This window comes from Eupeodes corollae, chromosome 1, assembly GCF_945859685.1.
Source record: "Eupeodes corollae chromosome 1, idEupCoro1.1, whole genome shotgun sequence".
Taxonomy (NCBI): Eukaryota; Metazoa; Arthropoda; class Insecta; order Diptera; family Syrphidae; genus Eupeodes; species Eupeodes corollae.
The window spans coordinates 276,121,220-276,143,326 of NC_079147.1; the positions used below are offsets into that span (position 1 = coordinate 276,121,220).

The window sequence follows — 22,107 nt, forward strand, 5'->3', positions numbered from 1 at the left end:
AACCATTCAACTATTGCTCAAAAACAGGACAGACTTAATCAACCACATCTTAAAGTACTCTAGGATTGTGTGACACGCTTGAATAGCACATTCTATATGTTTGAGCGTTTTTTTCAAGATAAAAGATGCATTAAGTTTTTATGCTAATGGCAGCAATATCGAACCAAATTTGCCAGAAGAGTGGAAAATAATTGAAAGCTGCCTTGAACTACTCAAACCTTTTGGAGAAGCTTCTCGTGAAATGAGCAGCTTTTAGGCACTTATATCATCTGTGATTCCTATAATTCAAATGCTTAACAAAAACCTGATGCATACTTATGAAAACCATCGAACACTGATAATGCCATTCGGCTTACTTAAGGTGGCGCTACAGTCCGGGGCGGACCTGGGCCTCAACCAACAAGCGTCTCCAGCCAGCTTGGTCTCCAGTTTCGCACGCCAAGTTGGTTGGGGTCCTCTCCCACCTGCGTGCGCCACCTGAGTCGCGGTCTTCCTCTACTGCGCCGTCCCTCGGGATTGGATTCGAAGACCTTCCGGGCTGGAGCGTTGATGTCCATCAGCTCTACATGACCTAGCCATCTAAGCCGTTGGACTTTATTTCTGTTAACTAGGTTATTGTCGCTGTACAGTCGTTATATCTTCTCCTCCATTCTCCATCTATGCGTACGGGACCAAAAATCACCCGAAGAATTTTTCTCTCGAAGCAGCCTAAGACGCTCTCATCTTTCTTTGACAGGATCCAGGCCTCAGCGCCATAAATGAGAACCGGGATGATGAGTGTCTTATAGATGGTGATTTTAGATGCTTGAGAGAGGACTTTACTTCTCAATTGCCTTCTAAGTCCAAAGAAGCAGCGATTTGCAAGAGTTATTCTTCGTTTGATTTCAGCGTTGGTGTCGTTGTCTGCGTTTATAGCGGTGCCCAGGTAGACAAAGTCCTTAAGTACCTCAAAGTTATAGCTGTCCATGGTGACGTTTTGTCCAAGACGCCGTTGTTCAGTGTCCTTTTTTGATGACAGCAAATAATTGGTCTTGCCTTCATTCACCACTAAACCCATCTTATTCGCTTCCGTCGCAATACTCAAAAACGCTCCACTGACATCACGCTTTGATCTTCCAATTATGTCAATATCATCTGCGTATCCGAGTAATTGGATGGGCCTTTGGAAGATTGTGCCTCTAGTGTTGACGGTTGAGTTTTGCACAATTATTTCAAGAACGGTGTTGAAGAAGTCGCATGACAGTGCATCGCCTTGTCTAAAACTTTTTTTGACATCAAATGAATCGGTAAGATCTTTTTTGACCTTGATAGAGCAGCGTGCATTCTCCATTGTCACTGTGCACAAACGGATAAGTTTGACAGGGATGCCAAAACTAGATATTGCTCTGTAGAGTTCTTCCCCATGGATGCTGTCATACGCAGCTTTAAAATCGATAAAGTGATGGTGGATATATATTTGAAGCTCCTGGGTTTTTCCAAGATCTGTCCTAGTGTGAAAATTTGGTCGATAGTAGACTTTCCTGGTCTGTAGCCACACTGATAAGGACCAATCAGGTTGTTGACGAACGGCTTCAGACATTCACATAATACGGCAGAGAGGATCTTATACGCAATGTTAAGGAGACTGATGCCTCTGTAGTTGGCGTAATTTAGAGGATATCCTTTCTTATGTATCGGTCAAAGTATGCTGAGATTCCAGTCATCGGGCATGTTTTCTTCCGACCATATTTTGCAAATGAGTTGGTGCATGCTCCCTACCAAGTCATCGCCTGCTGCTTTGAATAGTTCGGCAGCGATGCTGTCAGCTCCAGCAGTATTAGTTTAGATATAGCTATCTTCACTTCGTCAAGGGCGGGTAGGTGGATGATTGATCTGCGTCCCCGAGGTTGAGTGATTCTATCTCCCTTACAGCGGAATTCGGTTCGTCATCGCCATTATATAATTTGGAGAAGTGATCTTTCCATACTCTCAGCATCGACTGCGGTTCTACTACGATGTTCCCCTGATCGTCTTTACAGGGTTCGGTTCGTGGCTGGTAACCTTGTGAGGTTTTTCTTACCTTCTGGTAAAATTTACGAACCTCATTCCTGTTGTGACATCCCACTATCTCCTCGATCGCGCGCTTCTCATGCTCTCTTTTTTTCATCTAAGAAGCCGGTGTTCCTCTCTCCTATTTTGCTCGTAGAGCTCGCGAGCAGTTCTGGTCCTTCTGTGCAGTATGCCTCTGTATGCCACTGTTTTGTCTGCGTGCGCTTGCCGGCATTCGTCGTCAAACCAGGGGTTTTGCTGTTGTGGCCGTGTGAAACCTAGCACTTCAGGGATGGCATCTCTGATAGCTGCAAAGCAATGGTGCCACTGGTTTTCAATGCTTAATACAGACAGCATAGGCCTCCTTAAGAGGTTACCAGAGACTCGATCGGAAAAAGACATGACGGTCTCTTGCGATTGTAGCCGTCTAACGTCGAATCTTCTCACAGTACTTCCTTGTTTTGGCTTGGACCGGGATATCTGTAGACGTACCTTGGCTACAACGAAGTAGTGGTCCGAGTCAATGTTGGCCTCTCGCAATCTTCGGATATCCTGTATACTGGAAAAGTGTCGTGCGACGATTGCAATGTGGTCACTCTGGTTGACGGTTGATTGATCAGGAGATTTCCATGTCCCCTTGTGGATATTGAGATGTGTGAACTGCGTACTAGGTACCAGAACGTCTCGCCCAATAGCGAAATCGATCAGCCTGAATCCGTTGTCGGAGGTGGTGTCGTGCAGGCTGCATCTCCCGATTATGCCACCAAAGATGTCTTCTCTTCTGGCATTAAAATCTCCTAAGACAATTTTAATGTCATAGCCAGGGCACTGCTCATATGTCTTCACCAAGAGCTCGAGGAAGAGGAATATGTCTTTGTCTTTACTTATTTAATGTAAAAAATATGTAAATATCACCGCACTCGACGAGAACTTAAACAAAATTAAATTTTAATTTCAAAAAGACTGCGGAAAATGGACGCTCACCACTACATACAACACAAACGTCAAATTTGATCCGCTCAGTTTTTGGAAAATACCTATTATTCGAACTTTCAGTTTTAAATTCGAAGTGCAATTTTATTCGGTCGAAACTCCTGATAGCTTTTTAAAAACCTTGGAAACAATTATATTTCGGGTGAAAAGCGTTTTGGTTGAAACTCCTCATAGGGCTGAATTCTTCCCATTTTTGCTTGTGTTTTATGTGAAAAGTATAAATTTATCTTAAATAGAAATAAATGTATCCTCTCCTTCAATATCTGTTAAATAACAAAATAAAATCAAATTAGAAAATATTTTTGTACAATCCATATAAATTGTTTTAAAAGAAAAAAAGTGTCATGTAAGCCAACCATTATCCGTACACGAATGTCACACAGGAAATTTCATATTCTCAAACATACCAAACATAAACAAAGTTTGAGAAGCACAGTAACAGTCGATTCGTGAGCTAAAAAGTAAACATGTCATTTTGCCTGTGCTGTCAGGTCAGTGGCAGTTTTCATGTCATTTCCTTTTTTCAGGCCAAAATGTTGGATTTTTAAACCATATTTAAACGTTAACGCCTGCATTTTTTATATTTTGTATTCAAAATCCCTATACTATACCGAGATTATGGACACCAACTTCGCAAATAACAGTTTTCTGGACAAACAATGTGCGTGCCGCTGCTGTCTTGCTAAAAATACTGAACTTAAACCGATTTTCAATTCAGTTGGTTGGATTTCAGAAGCAATTTTCTTATTTACATCCGTAAAAGTAAGTTTTGAGAACTGGCAACTGATCCGTAAGTTCCCTAGATCGTAATTTTAGTAAAACCCTTTGTTCCCGAAGGTGTCAATTACATTTTGCATAAATGGATTTAGTTTTATCATGAAACCTCAAGTAACATTTCAAAAAAGTGCATAATTTTGTCCTTTACAACGAAGACACTAGGAAACAAAGGGTTAGTTGACTTGATATGTTTAAATGTAAAGCAATTTCTTTTTGGTAAGATCGATAACGATGACAATCTCCCAGCAACAATTTGTACGACTTGTTTAGATGATCTGAACAAGTGCATCAACTTCAAGAGAAAAGTGGAATCAACTGATTTCTTACTAAGAGAATGGCTCGCAAGATCTTCTCTTCAAAAAGTGGAAGGTATGAAGTAAAGCTTGTTTAGTATGCGACTTTATAAACTATAGATTTATGTCAATGCCAGTGGATCATGATTATGCAAAACCGATTCAAAATTCAGTTTCCAAGAACTTTGACTGCTCCCATGAACTAAGACCAAACGAAGAACACAACTTTAAAGATTCCTCTCGAAGATCTACTGGTAAGTTGTTTCCTGAAACTTGTTCTTTATTATTCAAGAATCCACTTGACTTCCTTGCAGCTGATGATTTACGTTGCATTCAATGCGGGAAAAAATTTACCGACAAAACTACTCTGGAAAATCATGAAATTTGTCATATGCAAAATAGTATTCCAGATGAATCCAAGTTCACCTGTTCAACTTGCAGAGATGTGTTTGCAGTAGCCGAAGATCTTTTTGTGCATAGTTCTCTTCACGATGACTCCAATGGATTTATGTGCAAATCTTGCAATAAAACATTTCTAAGTACGCTTCATTTGTTCGTTCACACATAAACCTATTCATTTCCATTTTCAGCTTTTTTCAAACTAAAGCGCCATGTACCAACACATTTTCACGAGAAGCCGTATAAATGCCAATTATGTGAAATGAGATTCGTTGAAATGGCATCTCTAACGAGGCATTTCCGAGTGCATACAGAAGCGAAGTCAAAATCAAAGACGCATTTATGTTTGATTTGCAAGAAGACCTTTCCCAATCGATACACTCTTAAGGTTCATAACCGTTCTCACACTGGCGAACGCCCTTGGAAATGTGATAGCTGTGACAAACAATTCTCTGATTTCCGGCTCTTGAACTCCCACAAAAGAATTCACGATCAAAGCAAACCCTATGAATGCAAAAAGTGTAGAAAAAGGTAAGTTGAAGTTGGAGAGTTTTGATGAGAAAAAAAACATGTGTATTTTTGCCCACTTAAGTTTCAGACATCGGTCAACGTTGATGACACACTCGCGAACCCACATGAGCAAAAACCGCCCTCATCGCTGTGACAAGTGTAAAAAAGCCTTCAAACAATTGTGCCGACTTCAGTTACACAAACGACGCGCACACAAGACCAGCACTAACATTAGTACTCTACGATTTCTATGCGAACAATGTTGTCAAATTTTCACTTCTAATGCTTCCCTGGAAGACCATTTACGATGGCATAGCAAAAACGTTGAGATTCACAATGAAAATGCGCCGAAAGAAGCACCATCAGAGTATTTTCAATGTAACGACTGCTCGGCACAGTTTTCATCACGTTTGGACCTGATAACACATCAAAAACTAACCCATTCTCTACGACACGAATGCGATACATGCTTTGGAAAATGGAAAACTTTAGAAGAGTTAGTGCGGCATAAATGTAATGAAGCTATGAAAGCTTTGGATGAACCATCACCTGATGAGATGATATTGTTGCCAAATGGTCAAATACAAGATTGCAATACAATTGTTGATACCCTTTTGGCATCGGTGTCACAATTGCCAGCAACAACGCCATCAAATGAGAAAGAAACCACCAAAACAAAGGAATTGTGAACAGGGTGTGAACAGGATTAGAGTGACATGGTTTTGGAAGGCCAATTTATCTGGATGAAAACATCACCAAAATCAAACCCAGAGTGGTGGTGGAGGTGGTGCACTTTAGATTTTAGGTCATCGAGTTTATCCGGCATGATTTATGTTTTTGTAAAGAGGTGAGGTCCGATTACGGTGGCAAGACCCCTCCCCCTCCAACACCCGACGAACTACTTCCAGCAACGCAAGGATGCTGCAGCTCCCGGAACGGACGGATTGTATTTTTAATTATAAAATTTGACTTCCTGGAATATGTTCATACTTTTCATCGCCGATTTCGTCAACGAGATTTAAGGTCGATAAAAGAAGCGAAACTAAAGAATTTCATTACTGGAGTTGAACTCGTTAAATGTTCTTGTCTTGATCATTGTGATTCCTGTTTGAGAAGTATGTGGACCTATGAGAGAAATAACTCCAAGTGGGAATAAATGTTCCCTAACTTATTAGGAACGGTTTTATCCGGCTCCCCATCCCTGGAGTTATACTTAGGATCTGGCCCTCCAGGTTGGGGGTTGTGCCGTCGGGGTGACTTCCTGGCCACGTAAAAGCTTTCATAGTTGCGAAGCACCAACAAGCCTCGGATACGGACAGATTTACTGTTGACAACCAACGCAAACAAATTAAGGACAACGAACTTGGGATATGCACGTGGAATGAATTAACAGACCACGTGCGGCCGAAGAATTAGCGGAGGCCCTAGACCGCTATAAAGCAGATATCACCGCCATCCAGGAAATACGATGGGATGGGCCAGGCAAACAGAGGATGAAAAACTGCGATATTTACTATGGTGACTGCTACCACGAAAACCAGCAGCGCTTATTTGGATACGGCTTCGTCATTGGAGCCAGACTTAGGCAAGAAGTCTTGAGCTATATGTGCATCAATGAGCGCCTCATAACCATACCCATCAAGGCGAAATTCGGCAACATTAGCTTGATATGCGCGAATGCCCCACAGAAGAGAAAGATGACAACACCAAAAATATGTTCTTCGAGCTCCTAGACAAAACATATGAGCAGTGTCCTAGCTACGATATTAAAATAGTCCTGGGCGATTTTAATGCCAACCTAGGAAGGGAAGACATATTTGGTGGAATAATCGGGAAGAACAGCCTGCACGACAACACTTCCGACAACGGATTCAGACTCATAGATTTTGTAGCCAGTACGCGTTTTCCACACCTCAATATCCACAAAGGAACTTGGACTTCTCCAGATCAATCTACCGTCAACCAGATTGACCATATTGCGATCGACGCCAGACACGCTTCCAGCATTATGGATGTCCGAACTTTCCGAGGAGCTAACATCGACTCATACCACTACCTCGTTGTAGCCAAGATAGCACTTCGGATTTCCAGACCCAAGGCAAAACAGGAAGGTGCTGGGAGAAGATACAACGTCGAACGGCTACAATCGCCAGAGATCGCCAAATCCTTTTCCGATCAAGTTACAAGTAACCTCTCTCGAAGTTCTCTGCCTCCAACACAATGTATCGAAAAGCAGTGGTAACTTTACCAAGGTGCAATCAGAGAAGCCGCCTCTGATGTGCTGGGTTTCAAACAGCCACCAACAAGGAACCGCTGGTTTGATGAGGAATGTCGGCAGGCAAATGCAGCCAAACAACAAGCATGCAAAGCGGCGCTGCATTAAAGGACCAGAGCTGCTCATGAGCTCTATGAGCAGAAGAGGCGAGAGGAACGCCGACTTCTCAGAAGGAAAAAGAGGGTATGAGAAGCGTGCGGTCGAAGATGTTGAGAGGTTTAAAAGCAGGAATGAAGTTCAAAAGTTTTATGAACAGGTGAAACGAAATTCACAGGTACATAAACCTAGAACTGAAGGCTGCACAGACGAAAGTGGAAACATCATAGTGGAACTGCAGTCAATGCTGAGGATATGGAAGTACCACTTCTGCAGACTGTACAACGGCGACGACGAACTAAATTCCGCTGTCAGGCAGGATGATGATCCATTCAACATAGACGACGAAAGCCAACAATTCCGTCCTCCCGACTTAGACGAAGTAAAGATTGCCATATCTAAGTTGAAGTCTAATAAAGCCGCTGGAGCAGATGGCTTCAATGCCGAGCTCTTTAAAGCAGCTGGAGATAAGTTGGTTAGGAGCATGCACCAACTTATCTGTAAGATATGGTCGGAAGAAAGCATGCCCGATGAATGGAACCTCAGTATTGTTTGCCCAATCCTGAAAAAAGGAGACCCTCTAAACTGCACCAACTATAGAGGAATCAGTCTTCTCTGCCGTAATATGTGAACATCTAAAGCCCATCGTCAACAACCTGATATGTCCTTATCAGTATGGTTTTAGACCAGGAAAGTCCACAGTCGATCAAATATTCACATTATCGACACCCACCATCCTTTCATCGATTTCAAGGCCGCATATGACAGCATCTACAGGGATGAGCTGTATAGAGCCATGACTAGTTTCGGCATCCCTGCCAAACTCGTCCGTTTGTGCAGGATGACCATGGAGAATTCACGCTGCTTCATAAAGTTTGGAAACAACTTAACAGAACCTTTCAATGTCAAAAAAGGTTTTAGACAAGGTGATGCGCTGTCATGCGATTTTTTTAACATTGTGCTTGAAAGAATAGTGCAGAGCTCACACGTCATCACTAGAGGCAGTATCTTTCAAAAGTCTGTCCAATTACTAGCATATGCTGATGACATTGGCATAATTGGGGGAACTCAGCAAGATGTCAATGGAGCTTTTGTGAGTATTAAGGCAGTGGCGGCAAATATGGTTTTAATGAGGGCAAAACAAAGTACATGCTGTTGTCAAGAAAGAACATACAACACCGACGTCTTGGTCTAAACGTCACCATCGACAGACGTAGTCAAGGTAGTCAAGGACTTCGTCTACCTAGGCTCCGCTGTAAACACAGAAAACAACACCAGCGCTGAGATCAAACGCAGAATAACTCTTGCTAACCGCTGTTTCTTTGGACTAAGAAAGCAATTGAGTGGTAAAGTCCTCTCTCGAGGGACCAAAGTGTTGCTATATAAGAACCTTATCATCCCCGTCCTGCTATACGGTGCAGAAGCATGGACTATGACAAAAGCGGATGAAGGCACCTTGAGCCGGTTCGAGAGAAAAGTTCTTCGTGTGATCGTCTCGTATGCATCGAAGGGAAGTGGAGGAAAAGATGGAATGACGAGCTGTACGGGCTGTACATCGACGTGGATTTAGCCAAAAGGGTAAAAGTCCAACGACTAAGATGGCTGGGTCACGTAGATCGCATGGAAACCAATGCTCCGGCTCGGAAAGTCTTCGAATCCATACCCACAGGACAGCGCAGTAGACTAAGACCGCGGATCAGGTGGTACGCACAAGTGGAAGGTGACCTCACCCAACTTGGAGCGCGAAACTGGAGACATCTAGCTAGGGACCGAGCTAAATAGAGAAGTTTGTTGGTTGAGGCCCTAGTTCACACAGGACTGTAGCCTCACCTTAAGTAAATAAGTAAGTATTGGTCTGTCAACAAATAAAAAGAAAATTAAAATTATGACAAATGGCGTTTCTGACCAACTAAGGTCAGGTTAAAGTGGCTGTACGTGATGGAGTACACTAAGGCCGGTTTAATAGCCCGTTTCACTTGGAACACGCTACAATCATGGGAAGGCGGAATGGGAGTATTGGGTTGTCAACAAATAAAAAGAAAATTAAAATTATGACAAATGGCGTTTCTGACCAACTAAGGTCAGGTTAAAGTGGCTGTACGTGATGGAGTACACTAAGGCCGGTTTAATAGCCCGTTTCACTTGGAACACGCTACAATCATGGGAAGGCGGAATGGGAGACTTAATTTCAGTCGTTCAGAGTACAAACCTTTACCAACCCCATCATTTGTTTTCGATCCATCTGTGTTATAGTGGATTGACACGTCTTCCAGGAATGCCCTATCCTACCATAAGATCAAAAGGGCATAGCAATCTAAAAGATTCTGTCGAATTTTAGTTGAAGGATGATGTGGTCTGTGTGCTTTGGAATTAATTCCAAATACTTAAGCATAACGGAGTGGTCAATGTTGTTGTTGTTAAACCACTGCATTGAAGCTTTGAAGCGAATAGCAGAGCTTGCAGCTATTTGTTTGCTAAGAATATCAAGAGATCCACTAAGAGTTAATAACAAAATATTAGAATACTTTGAAGACTCCACGAACACATACCTTGGCCAAATTATATCATTCAAAAGCAAAGACAAAAAGGATATATAACAGCGAATGACAAACGCTTGGAAGCAGTTGTGGAATGTTAAGCATCTTATTACTTTAAAAATTCGAATAAAACAAGTAAAAATATGAGTCTGTTTCAACAGTTCTTCCAGTTCTCACCCATGTATGTTAAATTTGGCAAATCACGCACAAAATTCTTGAACGAAACTTCGATTATGTCAGGGAGCTATTTTGAACGTTTTTATTGGTCAACGAATTATCCATCAAAATATAAGAAGTCAAACTTATTTTGAAGACATTGAAATACAGACTTAAGAAACTTAAATGGGAATGGTCTGGACATGTAATACGTACAGTTGATATAATCGACGGCCAAATTAAGTAACCCAATGGAATGGAATAGCCATTATTCAGTTTAAAATGTTACTGACAAAAAAAATTTAAATGCATCAACTAGTCATGAATTAATTCGGTTTAGATTGGGCCCAAAGGTTTTGCCTGCAGTAAATGTAAATAAAAGTGAAATGGCTTTGGCTACAAACCAAATGCGAACAAAAATAATAAATTTCTTAGGAATTTGTTCAAAATTTAAAAGTCAATCTTATTGCCAAATAATAAAGCTTTTTTCTTAATTGTTTTAAATAAATTGATCTATATATTTTAATGATTTTAACTACACTTCTATCTCATTTGAATTTTGTTCTTTGGTTTCTTGTTTTAATTCTGCCAATTTGATCAGAACTTGCAACTCAAATTTATCAATGAATCAATGAATTTATGTCGAGCTTGAAAATTGCAACACACCAAATTCTCCAGTTACCATCCAATCGGGTTTGATTTTATCTAAATTCTCAGCAGTTCCTTCTTTTAGGCCACATATTAAATCAGCTTTGACGGTGCGAAGTGTGCAAACGTTGGTTGGTTGAAAACCTATAAAGAAATTTTAATTTATAAATAAAACAAAAAACAACACTACAAAACTTACCTCTAAGACATGTTTTGAAATCCTCTGTAAAGTCCCACATAAAATCACCAATTAGCTTTCTATAGTTGAGGTCTCCTTTGAATATCACAATATGTGATTCAGCAAGTTTATTATAGAGATTCTCGTTTATTTCTTTCATTCTAAGGCAGAAACATACAAAAATATATGTTATTATTTATGGATTATTCTTTAATAATTTTGTGCCTACCTATAATATTCATACGGACTCGTCCAAAACCATTCAATAGGAGCAATTTCAAATTTGCCATCTTGCAAGAAATTATACCATTTCTCACCAACCGCCTTTAATACCGTCGACGAGGGATGTTGCCTCAAATAGTCCAACGTCCACAGGAAATCTCTTGGTCTCACATCTGATATAAACCATGGAATGGCTTTTACATGAAAACGAATTTTTGTTGCCAGATTTTTATCAATTAAATATTCAGCTACTAGAAGATCTGTGAATAATTCAAAGCCCGAATTATCTTGAACGAAATCAATAATTCGTGATTTTCCATCTAATGGTTTCGATATGCAATTCCATATATGTTTTGTGTCATCGACTAAAATATTTGAATTCAATGAATCTACCGAATCGAAGAGGTTTCCAGTTTGTTTGATTTCCTTTCCCTCGGATATGGATAGATCGCAACGGTTGCCCCATAGATTGAGCTGAGAAATTAATTTAAACAAAAATTAAGGTGTAGTTAGTTGTAGCCTTAATAGGAACGACCGTAAAACTGCAATTTAAATTTGTTCATAATCGGGACCTAAAGGTTTTTGGGTTAATAGTGTTGTTGTGTTGGGGTTGTGTATTTTTGGTCACTGACTAAAGTATGTTTAAACATCATAAAACCCATCTTCTACATAGCAGCTAAAAGAAACATAGGCAGCCTCTACAAAAAGTCCAACGAAAAACATCTTAGCCTTGTATTTTCCAAGAGCTCTGTGATGGAAAAGGACATAAGAAAAACAACAAAAATAATTCCATCTGCCATCATCTCACAACTGGAAGGAGAAAGAGATTCGGGCACCAGTCTGTTTGAAAGAAGAATCCGCAAGATGAAATCAAGGGTGGCTTCTACACTTCCAGTTAGGTTGAATTACTTAGTGAACATCTTATAAGGATACTACGACATATTCGAAGTTCAGGCCTGGCCGTACGTCAGGGTGACTTTCTCAAGGCCGTGCTTCAGGATGAATTCCTATAAGTCATGCGTCAGGGTGACTTCCAGACCACGTAAAGAAAAACTAGTTGCGAAGCCTCGAATACGGACGGATTTACTGTTGACAACAAAGGACCACGAACTTCGGATATGCACGTGGAATGATAGGTCCCTTGAGTACATTGCGATCAACGGTAGACAAGTTTTCAGCATCATGCATGTCCGAACTTTCCGGGGAGCTAACATAGTTGCAAGAGTATTGAAAGACTTGGCCTGGATAGTAACCCTCCTATTGCTCTGCAGAGGTGTTCTTAAAAGCTGGCAAAACAACTGAGTAAACTTTTCCATTATTCCTACTCTACAGGTCTCTTTCCGAGCGGATGGAAAACAGTATTTGTTCAGCCTGTTCCTAAAAAGGCGAATCCTCCTCCTCCTTCAACTATAGTCTAATAGCACTTACGTCCCTTCTTTCCAAGGCAACGGAAACGTTAATTAATTAAAAACATCTCGAAGAACGAAAGGTTTTAAATGATCGGCAGTATGGTTTTCGTAGCAATAGATCTACCGGTGATTTCATGCTTTATCTTGCCGAACAGTGAACAAATCTTTTAATCATTTTGCAAAAAGTAAGTTATTACACTTAAAGGCATATTTTAGAATTTGGCATCAAACTGTCTTATTAAAAATGCGTGCTTTTGGTATTGATGAATCTCTTCTTCGTTGGATTAGAAACTACCTTTCCAACCGTTCGATACAAGTTGTATTGGATGGTTTCAAGTCCGAAATTCATAAAATAAATAATGGTGGTGTCCCCTAGGGCTCCGCTTTGTCTTCTACTCTCTTCCTGATATTCATTTACGATCGGCAGCGTATGTTAAGCCCATTAAATTCTAATCCCCACAGTATTGGCCAATGCTTCAAAACCCAATGCTTTTCCCTGTCGTTAAAGCGTAACCCACCCCCGAAATCCATGACTGGTAGTTGCATCCAATAATCTAGTCAACTTTCAGTACTTGGTATGTGTATCACAGATCACCTCTTATGAAATGATCACATATTCGACATTGCCAAAAATGTAGATGTTTAGGATTTCTCAAGCGGACGGTGCAAGAAATTGTTCCATTTCAGCCTTCTGATCTAACTGTAATTTACAAACCATTCATTCTTCTGAAGATGGAACATAATTCGCATATCTGGGCTGATGACTCAAAATTCAGCCGTAATACTCGCACTTCCAGGAATGCTCATCTGTTTACACTTGAGCTCAATTTTGGGCGTATTGTGAAGTAAAGAGATTCTTTCTTAAACCGCACATCGAGAATGTGGAATGCTTTTGCCAACTCTATTACGAGCAATGTAAAACGATATCTCCTCTTAAATACTTTTCTATTTTTCTAACGTTTGCACTGTGTTTGATTATAAACATAATGAGTTATCCATTTTGCGGTTTCAAAAGTAAATTTCTGGAATTCGACATCTGTCAAACTAAGTTGTTAAACCAATTTTTTGTTCAGTTGAAAGTCTGACATTTATGAAAATGGATCGCTTAACTATCGCACAACGCATACAAATTGTTTAACTTACTATAAAAATGGTGATTCTGCCACAGCCACATATCGTGTTTTAAGAGGAGATGGTTTACATAATCGTCGAATGGGTGATTAAACAACAAGCGATGCACGGCGATTTTTCGAACAAAATGTTCTTAAGCGACGAAGTATATTTCTCACTCGGTGGCTATGTTAATAAACAAAATTGTCTAATTCGGGGTTTTGAGAATCCTCAAGTAATAGAAGAAAAACCATTACATCTACAAAAAGTCAATTTTTGGTGCGCTCTTTGGTCCGAGTCCGGAGGTGTGATTGGACCTTACTTACTTACTTAGGGTGGCGCTACAGTCCTGTGTGAACTAGGGCCTCACCCAACAAACTTCTCCATCTAGCTAGGAACCGAGCTCTTTGGTCCGAGTCCGGAGTTGTGATTGGACCTTACTTACTTCCTTAGGGTGGCGCTACAGTCCTGTGTGAACTAGGGCCTCACCCAACAAACTTCTCCATCTAGCTCGGTCCCTAGCTAGATGTCTCCAGTTTCGGGCTCCAAGTTGGGTGAGGTCACTTTCCACTTGTGAGCGCCACCAGATCCGTGGTCTTCCTCTACTGCGCTGTCCTGTGGGTGTGGATTCGAATATTTTCCGGGCCGGAGCATTGGTTTCCAATCGCTCTACGTGACTCAGCCATCTTATTCGTTGGAATTTTACCCTTTTGGCTACAGTACAGCTGGCGTACAGCTAGTCGTTCCATCTTTTCCTCCACTCCCCTTCGATGCATACAGGTCCTTAGATCACACGAAGAACTTTTCCTTTGAAACGACCCAAGGTGCTTTCAACCGCTTTTGTCATAGTCCATGCTTCTGCACCGTATAGCAGGACGGGGATGATAAGGGTCTTATATAGCAACACTTTGGTCCCTCGTGTCCAAAGTCCAAAGAAACAACGGTTAGCAAGAGTTATTCTGCGTTTGATCTCAGCGCTGGTGTTGTTTTCTGCGTTTACAGTGGAGCAGAGGTAGACGAGGTCCTTGACTACCTCAAAGTTACATCCGTCGACGGAGAAGTTTTGACCAAGACGTCGGTATTGTATGTCCTTTCTTGACGACAGCATGTACTTTGCTTTGCCCTCATTAACCGTTAAACCCATTTTTGCCGCCTCTGCCTCAAACCTCACAAAAGCCCCATTGACATCACGCTGAGTTCTTCCGATTATGTCAATGCCATCAGCATATGCTAGTAATTGGACAGACTTTTGAAAGATAGTGCCTCTAGTGATGACGTGTGAGCTCTGCACTATTTTTTCAAGCACGATGTTAAAAAAATCACCTTGTCTAAAACCTTTTTTGACATCGAAAGGTTCTGTTAAGTTGTTTCCAACCTTTATGGAGCAGCGTGAATTCTCTCGGAAGAGTTTGGTGGGGATGCCAAAACTAGACATGGCTCTATACAGCTCGACCCTGTAGATGATGTCTTATGCGGCCTTGAAATCGATGAAAAGATGGTGGGTGTCAATTTGGTGTTTTTGGGTTTTTCCAGGATCTGCCGTAATGTGAATATTTGATCGACTTTGGACTTTCCTGGTTTAAAACCACACTGATAAAGATCTATCAGGTTGTTGACGATGGCCTTTAGACGTTCAAAAATTACGGTAGAGAAGATTTTATAGGCGCTGTTAAGTAGACTGATTTCTCTATATTTGGAGCAGTTTAAAGGGTCTCCTTTTTTAAAGATCAGGCAAACAATACTGAGGTTCTATTCGTCGGGCATGCTTTTTTCCGACCATATATTACAGATAAGTTGGTCCATGCTCCTTAGCAACTTATCTCCAGCTGCTTTAAAGAGCTCGGTATTCAAGCCATCCGCTCCAGCGGCTTTATTAGACTTCAGCTTAGATATGGCAATCTTTACTTCGTCTAAGTGGGGAGGACGGGATTGTTGGCTTTCGTCGTCTATGTTGAATGGATCATCATCCTCCCTGACAGCGGCAGTTCGTCGTCGCCGTTGTACAGTCTGCAGAAGTGGTCCTTCCATATCCTCAGCATTGACTGCGGTTCCACTATGATGTTTCCACTTTCGTCTTTGCAGCCTTCGATTCTAGGTTTATGTACCTGTGAATTTCGTTTCACTTGTTCTTAAAACTTTCGAACTTCATTCCTGCTTTTAAACCTCTTTACATCTGCGACCGCACGCTTCTCATGCCCTCTCTTTTTCCTTCTGAGAAGTCGGGGTTCCTCTCGCCTCTTCTGCTCATAGAGCTCATGAGCAGCTCTCGTCCTCCCTGATTGCATCTTGGCAAAGTTGCCATTGGTTTTCGATACATTGTGTTGGCGGCAGAGAACTTCGAGAGAGGTTACTTGTAACTCGGTCGGAAAAGGATTTGGCGAACTCTGGCGATTGTAGGCGTTCGACGTTGTACCTTCTCCCAGCACCTCCCTGCTTTGCCTTTGGTCTGGAAATTCGAAGTGCTACCTTGGCTACAACGAGGTAGTGGTCTGAGTCGATGTTAGCTCCTCGGAAAGTACATCCATGATGCTGGAAGCGTGTCTGGCGTCGATCGCAATGTGGTCAATCTGGTTGACGGTAGATTGATCTGGAAAAGTCCAAGTTCCTTTGTGGATATTCAGCTGTGGAAAACGCGTACTGGCTACCATGACGTTTCGCCCCGCAGCAAAATCTCTGAGCCTGAATGCGTTGTCGGAAGTGTTGTCGTGCAGACTGTTCTTCCCGATTATTCCACCAAAAATGTCTTCCCTTCCCAGCTTGGCATTAAAATCGCCCAGGACAGTTTTAATATCGTAGATATGACGCTGTAGTACCCGTGGCATGATGGTTAGTGCGTTGGACTGTCATGCAAGGGGTCTTGGTCTTGGGTTCAATCCCTGCCTGTGCCACCTTAATTAAAAAAATAATTTTCGCGGGTAATGCCTCTTGCGAGGAATTGACAAATCCTTCAAGAGTAATTCTTGTCATGAAAAAGAGCTTTCTCAAATTAGCCGTTCGGATTCGGCCTTAAATTGTAGGTCCCTTCCATTCCTGACAACAGTACTCGCACACAGGAATGGTTGAGAGTTGTAAGTCACTAGGCCCTGGTTCACAACGGACTGTTGCGCCACACCATTTGATTTTTTTGACGCTGTTTATATATTTTGTCTAAGAGCTCAAGAACATATCTTTGGTGTTGTCATCTTTTTCTTCTGTTGCTGAATTAAGCCTTGATGCGTCTGGTCATTAGCGCTTGTTGATGCACATATAGCTCAAGACTTCTTGCCTAAGTCTGGCTCCAATGACGAAGCCGCATACAAATAAGCGCTGTTGGTTTTCGCGGTAGCAGTCACCATAGTAAATATCGCAGTTTTTCATCCTCTTTTTGTCCAGCCCATCCCATCGTATTTCCCGGATGGCGGTGATGTCTGCTACATAGCATTCTAATTCTTCGGCCGCACGTGGTCTGTTAAAGGACCTTACATTCCACGTGCATATCCGAAAGTTCGTTGTCCTTAATTCGTTTGCGTAGGTTGTCCACAGTAAATTCGTCCGTATCCGAGGCTTGTTGGTGCTTCGCAACGATGATTGGACTTTACTTCATCGAAAACGACGATGGAACGACTGTCACCGTCAATTTGGAGCGTTATTGTCATATTATAACCGACATTTTTTGCTGCTTTTGAAGAATACGACTTGAAGAATATTTGGTTTCAACACCGCACCGCTCATACCACACAACTTGAGCAAATATGGCTCGTAATTTCTCTCCTGGAGATATCAACTGGCCACTAAGATCATGTAATTTGACACCGCTGGTCTACGTCAAAGACCGTGTTCATGCAGATAAACCTTGAACTCTTGAGCTTAAAACTTAAAAAACAACATTCGTCAAGTTATGTCTGAGATACCGTCCAATATGTGTCAAAAATTAATTGAAAATTACCTCAAAAGAAACGATGCTTGCAACAATTCGCGTGGTCGTCATTTAAATGATATAGTGATGCACACATAATGTCAACGTTCAAACTTTGAAATAAAAAAGCAATATCATGAAAAAAAAAAATATTGTATGCTTTATTTACGTTTACTTTTGAAAACGCAAAATGGATAACCCTTTAAAAAAGGTATAATGATCCCTTAAGTGTAAAAAACAACCAACAAACCATCTACCGCAGTTTTTAATAAACGTACAATCTTATGTTAGTTTAAAATGGCTGTTGGTGATGGCCAGTTAGGCCATTGTGATACACCAAGTTCGTAGCCTAATCTCTGAGCAAAATAAAACCAACTGCAGTTACTTATGAAACGTGAAAGACTAATTATGTTAGTGTGTTTGAATTCGTTTAGATCGTTATAGAAGAATTCTCCTAGGTAGACCTTACGTTTTGGAGCTAGAGCAGGGCATATACAGAGGAGGTGAAGAATTGTTTCTTCCTCGTCCATCAGCTTTTGCAATAATCATTTAAATATATACGCCTTTCTTATAAGACAGTTTCTGGTTTTAATTCTAATTAGCGAGCTTATATGCAATCTGCTTAGAGATATTAAGCACCTTGAGGGCTCTAAATCTAGAATATGACGGATATTTTTCGTGGCCTAACAGATGGCGATGTTGTTTCAAATGGTGTTGCCTTGCACACTCTGGTAAGAATTATCAAATAGTCCTTAGAGCAAAAGGAATATACTATGGTGGCCTTCCTGGATATTGAGGGAGCCTTTAACAATGTTGACACATCCGCTATCATTTCTGCTATGACGACCCTAAACGTCGAATACTCACTCTGTGAGTTGATTAATCTAATGCTACAAAGCGGGATCATCAACTCTAAGATGGGGGTTTTTTGTACGAAAAGATCTGTCGGCACTCTGCAAGGTGGTGTTCTGTCCCCTCTCCTGTGGAACATAGTGGTTAACGAACTGCTAATATCCCTTGAGAGGGAAGGCTACATAGTGGTTGCGTATGCCGATGATGTTGCTATCGCCGTCACAGGAGAACAATCAATATACTGAGAGACTTCCTCCAAAACGCATTCAAAATGCATACTAGAAGGGCTGATAGGTGCGGTCTTAGTATTAATCCTCAAAAAACAGACTTCGTCCTTTTTACACGGAAATACAAGATCCCAGAAATTGTACCTCCTTCAATAAAAGGAGTACCACTAATTTTTACCAATGAAGCCAAATATCTTGGTCTGATATTGCACAAAAATATTAAGTTGGAAATCTAACATCAAGGAAAGAGTTAAAAAAGCTACAGCAGCTCTTTTCCTTTGCAAGAAAGCCATAGGAAGTAAATGGGGTTTTCAACCTCACATAACCTATTGGCACATCGGTCATCCGCCCAATACTTATGTACGGGGTTGCAGTATAGTGGACTGCACTGGAAAAAGTCACATACTACAACAAACTCAGCAGAGTCCAACGCACTGCATGTCTCTGCATAAGCGGTTCATTGAGAACCACACCCTCAGCAGCGTTAGACAATCTCCACCATCTGACACCCCTCGACATCTTCAGCAAACAAGTGGCAGTGAGTTCTGCTATAAGACTCAACGCCTAATCTCAATGGGCAAACAACAATGTGGGGCACTCCATCGTTTTGAAACTCTTTGGTTCTATACCAAAGTACATATACTACACTATTCCAAAACCCCCCCCCCCCAAAAAACTCCTGGAAAAAAAGTATTAATTTTTATACAAATGGATCCGAGACAAATGAGAGAGTTGGTAGTGGTGTGTACTCAGAAAAGCTTAATCTAAGCATCTCATTCCGCCTCCCTAATCATTGTAGATTCTTCCAAGCGGAAATTTTAGCGATCAAAGGGGTCCTCTTCTGGCTTAGAGAAAACGTGATATCAACTTCTGATATCCGCATCTTCTCTGACAGTCAAGCTGCTATCAAATCCCTTGAAGGTGTCTCAACCAAATCTTTAACGGCCCTCGATTTTCGATCGTCTCTTATAGAGATGGCGCAGCAATTTAACATTCACCTCTGTTGGGTGCCGGGCCACAGAGGCATCACAGGAAATTGTAGAGCCGCTGAACTCGCTAAAAATATAACCATCATTCCTATTTCACCTGGAAGGGAGGAGATAAGTATACCGATAGCTACATGTAAACTTCTGCTAAAAGAAACACCTTTTGCGATAACAAACTCTAGGTGGCACGATTTACCAACATGCGCAGGCACAAAACTCATATGGCCTTCACTGGTCCTAAAGCGCTCTAAGGACTTGTTATCTCAAAGCAGGCTTCATATTAGCTCCGTAATAGGTGCCCTTACGGCACACTGTCTTATAGACAGACCTGCAATACGACTTGGTGTAGCTTCAAATGACTTCTGCAGGAGCTGTATGGACGAGGAAGTAGAGGAAACAATCTCTCACCTTCTCTGCACTTGCCCTGCTCTTTCACTCAGACGCAAAATTCATCTGGAAGGCTACTCTTTTGATAATCCCAGTGAAGTACCTAAAAAGGATATCAAATATCTTCTTTGCTTTATAAAAAGCTCAAAATGGTTCGACTAGTAAGAAGTAATTCTCTAGATTCATGTGGTATCACAATGGTCCTTTTCTTTTGGCCTAAGTGCTTGGATTCTGAATCTTTAACCTAACCTAACCGCCACTTTAACCTAACCTAACATCCACATGATGTTGGATTGCACTGTAGCGTCTTGTTATAGCAAAAGCTTACACATAGCGAATGGTATTCCATCATTAGCCAAACGTAATATAATGGCTAGGATTGTACCATTTTTGGCGCACAATAAATTTTGCAATACATTTGATAACGTACCTTATAAAACCTTTGTGCAAAGAATACATTTACATACCTTCAATATACGAATGAAGAACTCCTCACTTAACACACTATCCCGTGTGCTATTGACAACATTCTCCAGGGCATCTGTGCAACATGTCAAAGCGTTTTCTTTTTGCTTCTGAAAGTAATCGTAATCCCTCATCTTGTCCGTGCATTCGAAATAAGAACTAAGACGACGGTACATATAGCATTCGCCATGCAGCCAACAAATACGAAAGAATGTATCATTATCGGCAGTAAGTCCAGCAATAAATGCATTCCACATTTCCTTATCAGGTTCTATTAAAAAGATATGTAAACAAAACTTCGTCATAAAATCTGAAAAAAATAAAAATCTATATAAACAAACCATTGCCAGCGAATGGTTCGAGTGCCTTATCAGTTTGCAATTGATACTTAAGCTTTGAGATGTTCCCAACGATTTCTTTGATCTCCTCACGAACTTCCTAATAATGACAATGAAAGTTTAAAGCATTAAAAGATGAGTTAAGACATTTTATCTTGTTTTATGATTATAAATGAATACCTACGAACTTACATTTCCATATTTTTCGGCTATTTCATCTTTATCGCGTGAAAGATTATCAAGAACTTGAGTTAAAATCACAGGTAAACGTTCACGTAATGTGTAATAAGCGAAACTTCTATAAATGGCATATGAAAGCGAATATACATTAGATATACGTATGTATACCGAAATATGTACAACTCTAAAATATGTTCTTATTTAAATCTTATAACTAAATTCGAACCTCTTGAAGCGCCCACGCAGCACAGTGTGCCGCGGCGGTTTCTCATCCACGATATCATATTTTTTATCAAATTCGGCAGCCGTCGTCATTGCGAAAGTTTTCTTCTTCCAATTCTGACTAAAGACTAAACTAAAGAATTTACAAAATTTAATAATCTTGATTTATTCGAGTTCAATGATAAAATCACAAATCAAGGGCAACAAGGAAGCAGAAAAGAAACAGAAACACGACGAGTGTGACAACGGAAAAGCAAGGCAAGCAAGTTCTATTCTAATATCTAATGTGAGGTGGTGGTCTTGCTTTGCTAGCTAGTTAGTAGCTAGCGTGATGTAAAAACTAAATAAAGTAAAAGTTCTTTTTTCTTCTCCTCGTTCAAAAGTTGTCTTGTGTCTTGCAAAATAAGAAAAATTGAATTGCCAAAATATTGGAAAATGACATTTGATCAGCTGTTCCTTGCAGCGAAGTGATGCCAATTTGTTTTTAATATCGGGTAAACTTAATGTGAATTGGCCTATTTTCCTGGGGACCAATGTACAATAATGCGTTTGGAATCATATTGCTCCATAGTCTAAAACTGTGTACAGGTACATACTTTTATTTTATTCCAAATGCCATGAGAAAGAAGCTGCTCCTAACAAAATATAATATTAATGTCTAATGTATTATGGACAGATACAAATAACGACATATTTACAAGGAACAGAGCTTTTCAAAGCAGCTGGAAATAATTTGGTTAGGAGTATGCTCCAACTTATCTGTAAAATATGGTCGGAAAAAAGAATGCCCGATGAATGGAACCTCAGTATTGTTTGCCCGATACTGTAAAAGCAGACCCTCTAAACTGCATGATTCTCTGTTTTTGGCTAATGTGAATATGTCTAAAGCCCACCGTCAACAACCTGATAGGTCCATATCAGTGC

The 22,107-nt window shown here is 40.8% G+C and overlaps 2 protein-coding genes across 2 annotated transcripts; one reads left to right on the top strand and one right to left on the bottom strand.

The window, feature by feature from the left end:
- Positions 1 to 3,525: 3,525 nt before the first annotated feature.
- Positions 3,526 to 10,692, top strand: LOC129938820 (zinc finger protein 569-like). Its single transcript, XM_056046608.1, has 6 exons — positions 3,526 to 3,783; positions 4,020 to 4,167; positions 4,229 to 4,345; positions 4,406 to 4,630; positions 4,682 to 5,021; positions 5,083 to 10,692. The coding sequence occupies exons 1-6, from the start codon at positions 3,529 to 3,531 to the stop codon at positions 5,687 to 5,689; spliced, it is 1,692 nt and encodes a 563-aa protein (XP_055902583.1). The 5' UTR covers positions 3,526 to 3,528; the 3' UTR covers positions 5,690 to 10,692.
- LOC129938821 (damage-control phosphatase ARMT1-like) lies at positions 10,691 to 21,592 on the bottom strand. The gene is made up of 7 exons (XM_056046609.1): positions 21,188 to 21,592; positions 20,974 to 21,079; positions 20,785 to 20,881; positions 20,446 to 20,714; positions 11,120 to 11,586; positions 10,912 to 11,051; positions 10,691 to 10,856 (listed from the first exon to the last, which is right to left on the bottom strand). Exons 1-7 carry the CDS (start codon positions 21,274 to 21,276, stop codon positions 10,702 to 10,704), a joined length of 1,323 nt encoding a protein of 440 aa, XP_055902584.1. The 5' UTR covers positions 21,277 to 21,592; the 3' UTR covers positions 10,691 to 10,701.
- Positions 21,593 to 22,107: the final 515 nt, after the last annotated feature.

Bases quoted from the DNA above. Each gene is read 5' to 3' on its own strand.
- LOC129938820 (XM_056046608.1), top strand. From the start codon at position 3,529: ATGTCATTTCCTTTTTTCAGGCCAAAATGTTGGATTTTTAAACCATAT. The intron at 3,784-4,019 runs GTAAGTTTTGAG...CTTTTTGGTAAG, and splicing joins TCTTATTTACATCCGTAAAA to ATCGATAACGATGACAATCT. The intron at 4,631-4,681 runs GTACGCTTCATT...TTCCATTTTCAG, and splicing joins TTGCAATAAAACATTTCTAA to CTTTTTTCAAACTAAAGCGC.
- LOC129938821 (XM_056046609.1), bottom strand. From the start codon at position 21,276: ATGACGACGGCTGCCGAATTTGATAAAAAATATGATATCGTGGATGAG. The intron at 21,080-21,187 runs GTTCGAATTTAG...TGCCATTTATAG, and splicing joins CTGCGTGGGCGCTTCAAGAG to AAGTTTCGCTTATTACACAT. The intron at 20,715-20,784 runs GTTTGTTTATAT...TCTTTTTAATAG, and splicing joins CGAACCATTCGCTGGCAATG to AACCTGATAAGGAAATGTGG.